Genomic DNA, 6,000 nt, shown 5'->3' with positions numbered 1-6,000 from the left:
AGATCAATCGCTGCCAGATGAGGAATGAAATAAAATGCCAGGTGAGAGAAAGATGGAAGAACACAGTTGTTGTCATAGTAACGGCGAGGCGGAGCGTAAGAAAAGGGGGACTAGTGTGTTTGTTGTTGATGGTCACGTGGCCCCGCAGCGCCGATGCGAGCGTTGCGAGCGCCTTCCTTCCTTCCCCGACCAGTTACTACAAAATGGCTGCAGAGGCATCAGCGTCGACAAGAACCCAGTGAACACTTCATGGTAGGGAACACTAATGGACACCCTATACATCCGGACGAGCTTGCAAAAACTTGTTTTCGCATCCTCGGGTATAGCTAATGTTAGTTTAACTTTTAAATACGATTGTAAAACATCTAATGCAGGCCAGTGGAAGTAGTGAAACATGTTGTGCCGTTCGGTCATTCAGCCTAGCGTTAATCCCTCTGACGTCGATGTTATTGCATTGTCTAGGGTTTTATTATCAACAGTCGGTGAAGATTTAAAGTGTTGTCTTTCAAATCTGCATGCACACAGTCTTTAGCTTGCATACATGATGTACCTCAAATAAATGATATCCCCCAATGCTAATTCCTTCAGCTAACAGGGGTCCTTATGAAAAAATACTACTCTCACTGCCAATTCTTGTTCTGGTATATTGAATAGGTAGTTTCCTTATTTTGTATCGATAACACTGATACATGTTGCATTTGATTCAATTGCACTAAAAAATCATTTTGCACGAATGCATGAAATGCATTGAGCATTATGTTGGACAAAATGTTCGATACCCAGGTTCAGCTGAGGCCACCTTTGAACTAATGCTTGCTTTTTGTGCTGTCAAGTTTGACGAAATGGATAATTGTTTTAAACGTTTCCCTATGACTTTTGTAACCATATTCCCAGGTTTTTAGGTCAACAGGGAATTGTTTAAGCTTGCTTTTACTGATTAGATTAAACCGATGCCTATGTTAAATGAATGCTTAACTATATTTTATTTTTAAATCGCAAATTGTCAAAAAACTGGCCTGTAGCCGAAGAAACCGTAACATGCGTGCATGAATGATGAACTATTGTTAAGATGATTCACTGCAGGTGAATGCCATTCTGTGTCCGTTATAACCTCACGTACACACTTCTGCACATATGGTCCACACATCCCTTCGATAATTCATGATCCATTGCTCACTTGTTGACATTGCTTATTAATTTGTGTCCCAGATAGGCAGGGCAGAGAGGTGTCGTTCGTTTTTTTTCCGGGGATGGGGTCAGTGGTCCCTGTCATTGCCCACGCTGGTGAAAGGGCCAGTGTAATCAAAGGGAGGCGCCAAGGGGGTATGATAACGGAAAGAGACAACATTGTGTGCTTATTGCTGTATAACATATAGCCTTGCTCTCAGTTTGGACTCTTTTGGTCAGCCCTTTTTCCCATCGGCCTACAGTGCAGGAGCAAGGAGCTGGTGATCAGAAGCTTAACCGGCAGTTAAGTGGTGTTGTCATAGGCTACGGCTCAGTGAATAGCTGTCTTGGCTCTTGAGACACCCTTTATGGGATGATCATCCTTGAAGGCAAAAGCTTATTGATCTTCTCTTCCTCTTTGGGTTGTTTAATTCCATAACGCATTCTCTGATAAAGAATTAAACCCATTTTTGTTACGTTTCCGGCTCTTGGCATCTCTTTAAACTAAAAGATTGAAGTTGGAACAGGTAGTTGGTGAAATAATTATATCTCACATGAATATAGGTAGAAATCAAACAAGTCAGGAGCTCAGATAATGTACAGAATGTGGACATTCTGCTTCGAATCATTTTGCAGTGTGTACAGAATGTGGACATTCTGCTTCGAATCATTTTGCAGTGCTACAGGAACACACATTTTTTTGTGTTTCAATATTGTCTCACATTTCTAAGATTGAGATATTTAATGTGCTCTACAGATCCATCATTAGGACATCCTACCGTTTACATTATGATGCTGCTTTGGTTTGGACTGCTGTAGTTATATTTTCTTCTTAGAGAGTTGTGTTGAAAGAGTCCTGGTCCCCATGTGTTCAGGTGTCTGTGCGTTGTGCATGCGCCGCTGGTAGCTAGCATGCTTCCAGATGCTCGTTGTGCCTGTGTTTGTCTTGCAGTGATGGCATTCCTGGCCATACTCACTCTTCACATCCACCAATCAGATACCTGGGTTACATTCATCTTGAGAACAGAAACTAGGATTAAGGGAATAACAATGTCAGTCCCTCCATACTGCCATTCATGTAGCTTAGCCTGTGCGTAGCTAAACCAGTACCTTCTGATGTAGCTTAAAATGCGCCTTCCTCTACCTCTCCTGATGTAGCTTAGCATATGATATGTCTACTGATTTAGCTTCGCACTTACCTGCTGATGTAGACAACCTACTGATGTAGGTGAGTGCAGGCAACTACATTGCCTGTACCAGCCAAATTTGCTCTGCCTATGCCTACTGAATAGACATAGCTTAGAGTAAATCTATTGCTGCAGCTTATTCTTAGCCCGTGGCTAACAGGCAAGCTTAGCATATGCCTACTAACGCAGGGACTTTGTTATATTTATGTAAAAAGAAATTGTTCTTCTGCAATTAATACACTCACTAGTTATTTATCTAGTGAGACAATGCATGATATTTTATGGGACAGACAGAAAGAATACTTCAATATCTTGATTTACTTTTCAAGAAGCAATGGCTATAAGGCTATACACTTCTTAATAAGCACAATCTTTTGTAGACCCGACCTGTGCACATAGTTGGAAAAAGCTGTTTTGGCTCCATCCCTACTTGAGTTTTAGCCCAAAGCCGCCAGCCAACCAGTCAGCAGTTTACTGCTAGCCTCCCCAGTAGCAGTTCAGGAGGTTGTTTGATAACAAGCAGACCAATATGAGCGTGGTGCACCAGCGAGTGATGACGAGCCAAAGGATTTTAATATGTAGTTATGCATTTACTGTTTAACCAGAGTGTTTGATTCTATCCATCCTTTCCCCTAGCTGTGTCATTGTCTGACAGTGGCTCAAATGAATCAGAGCGTCTCCTCATCTCTCTCCCCCTCCCTGATCCACCATGACACCACCCACCGTCACTGCCACTCTCTCCGATGCCTTTCAGTAGAGTAGCAACTTGCTATTTTTAGCATGGCAACTGCACTGGCAGTGTACAAGCCCAGCCTCTTGGCAAAAGAGAATAAATATTTATGATGGGAATCAGTTGACCTGGCTACGGTGGCCTCGGCATGGAGAAGGACAATAAAGCAGCTAAGGTCAAGGTCCATTATGACAACTCGTCCTTCATATTGAGGAGAACAACTGCTGTTTCCTGGACCAGTGGTGTGGAGTTGGATTCAACCAATGATGAGATCTGTTACATTACTATTAACTTTATTGTCATTTAGTAGCCACTTTTATCTAAAGAGACCGTAATCTTATTGCGCATTTCCTTGGGAAGGTGCGGTTCGGTGCAGCTCAGTTACGGCTCGCGTTTTCACCGCCGACAGTACCCTTATGGTAGGGGGGGTTTAAGCTATAGCCGCGGCAGCTACGTTACATCGTGACCTCATAGCAGCCCCACACAGTGCTAATAAATCCAAGGAAAAAGAAGAACGTGCACAATGAACAAAGATCAACAATGTAGGTCGTCCAAGAAGGTATTTCTTGGACATTTTCTTCCATAAACAAAGCTTTCGCCATTGTCCAGAAATAACTCGCGGATAATGTTTGTTTGTTATTATCCTCCTGTCGCACGGAAGTGCGATTCTGTCGACCAATCAATGGACGGCGTGTGTACATTGGTCTATGTATGGGAACACTGTGTTTACCTCTATAGGCGTGGTTCCCGAACGGTCTCTTAGGAGTCTTATTAGGAAACAGTCCTTACGTCGTTCGGATACGGCGCTTTCCAGAAAGAACGTGCTGAAATCGATTGCTCCGCGATCGAGTTTCCATTTCATGCGGAGGTGCATGACAGTGTTCTAAAAAAATACTGCAGTCTTTGCGAATAAAACATTGGTCGAAATCCTTCTAGTAGGCCTAAACATTTATTTAACCATGGGCGTAGATAGCATAGCCTACACTGATTAAAAAATATATATAGAAAAATTGACTTTGAAATGAAAACTAAATTTTGAATACTTCATTTAGCTTATTATATAATACTGTTTATGCTGAGACTGCTTTGCTTTTTGTTACCTGTAGGGGTCTGTGTGCGGGCTTTTCGCATCACCCGGCCAGTGTGTATCAAGGGAAAGAGGCGGTGGTTGAAAAAAGTATTTCGACCACTTATTACTAGGGTTGGGTATCGTTTGGGTTTTATCCGATACCGGTGCCTACTCGGTACTTTTCAAACGGTTCCGGTGCTAAAACGGTTCTCGAACCGGTACTTAAAAAAACGAAACTGCACACACTTGCATGCATGCACGACTTGTTCTGAGTAATAATAATAATAATATTAATTACTTGCTGAAAGCAGGCAGGCACGCATCATGGCGCAACATTATTGCCAAAGTCATATTAATTAACACACACACACACACGCGCGTTCATTCAAGTTCACCCACTAGCCTACAACCTGCCGATCTTCAATCAAAACAACATAAAGTAAGCGATGCCGCAGCGCGTTGACAAGTCCGTCCCGAGTCTCGAGGAGCCCATAGGCTTTATGGTTTATATGTTTGAAAGCCGTGACACAGACACACTCTATTACCAGTTGGCCTGAAATACCACGCCTCGCAGTCATGGACCTATAAAGAAAGTCGTAGTCGTACCATGCGTGTTTAGCGCAACATTGAAAAGGGTCCCGTCTGAAACAGTGTCGCGGAGCGCTGCGTTCCGAACGTTGTGTAATCAAATACACCGGTATGGCGGTATATAACAAAAGCATTTCCTAACGAAAATACACACCGTTATTCAGTCTGAACCGGTATAGCGCCCAGCACTAACGCAAGTTGACGCCGCAACACCATGGGGGCGGGGCAGGGGGCGTTATAAAACGTCAGGCACCGTTATGAGGAACCGAAATGTGCGTTCTTATTCGATCTCGTTACAACCGTTTACGTCGGAACCGGTTCCCTACTGGAACCGAGTTTCGGTGCTCAACCCTACTTATTACGTTCACTCGTTTCTTATAAAGGTTTATTCGTTTCCTAGTATAATTTCCTTAATTTAGAAGACACTTTTGTTCATTTTTGATTTGTACAATAAATACAATTTTATTTAGCTTTAACATTGGAAAATCGAATTTCTTAAACGAAGTAGAATAATATTCAATATTCGCTAAGAAGTATTCGAATAACATTCGAAAATAGGTAAATCAAGAATTTGAATTTGTGGTTTTGACATATACATAAATAGGGTGTAGCCTGCGCACACCCATTCTGAATCTCTCCCTCTCACTTGACCGGCAGTGGCTCTGCTGCTTATAGGTCGGAATATGGTTGGAATGAAGCAGCCACAGATTCTTGACACTAGACTGACACACACTACCCCTCGCTCGTACACTCACTCGCTGACGTCACTCACGCGCGCACTGCCATTCTTGCTCACACACATACGCTACTCTCGTAACACTGCTATCCTGCATGACTATCCTTTTATTTTGTGCTTGTGTGTTTCCCAGCAATTCTTTTCTTCAGTGTCTTTTTGGCAGTGTTCGTGACACAGAACACTGCCAATGTGGCAGTTCCATGTGCCACAGGGATTTTTAAAGGTGACAGTGGCGGCGACTAGCGTCAGAAGCTGAACCATCACTACGTTAGAGCTAAGAAGTTTCTACGAGCGCTTCAGACCAACCTTACCAATGAACGACGTACGGAAGAGATTCATAGCAAAGAACGTTTCAGGAAACGCGCAAGATGTTAAGGTAGAACTTAAAGTAGAGGTTACGAATGACGTAGCGATAAGAAGGTTTTGGGAAACCGAGCCCTTGTTGCCTGTTTTCACAACGTTTTAGTCTTTCTCTGACAGTCCAGACAGTATTGGGCCGTACAAACGTGAATGAACATTATGT

At 42.9% G+C, this 6,000-nt stretch overlaps 1 protein-coding gene across 4 annotated transcripts in view; it reads left to right on the top strand.

Moving 5' to 3' along the window:
- Positions 1 to 6,000, top strand: part of LOC132449159 (trinucleotide repeat-containing gene 6C protein-like) — a 73,996-nt gene that overhangs the window by 149 nt on the left and 67,847 nt on the right. For 3 of the 4 annotated variants that reach the window (XM_060040834.1, XM_060040840.1, XM_060040816.1), the window contains exon 1: positions 1 to 252. This exon is cut by the window's left edge and continues 149 nt beyond it. In XM_060040834.1, coding sequence (XP_059896817.1) covers positions 154 to 252 — 99 coding nt within the window. In that variant the 5' untranslated portion in view covers positions 1 to 153. The remainder of the gene's footprint in view (positions 253 to 6,000) is intronic. The other variant, XM_060040825.1, reaches the window with a different exon arrangement.

This window comes from Gadus macrocephalus, chromosome 2, assembly GCF_031168955.1.
Source record: "Gadus macrocephalus chromosome 2, ASM3116895v1".
Classification (NCBI taxonomy): domain Eukaryota; kingdom Metazoa; phylum Chordata; class Actinopteri; order Gadiformes; family Gadidae; genus Gadus; species Gadus macrocephalus.
The sequence above is the reverse complement of the archived record's forward strand: the minus strand, read 5'-3'. Positions and strand labels throughout refer to the sequence as shown.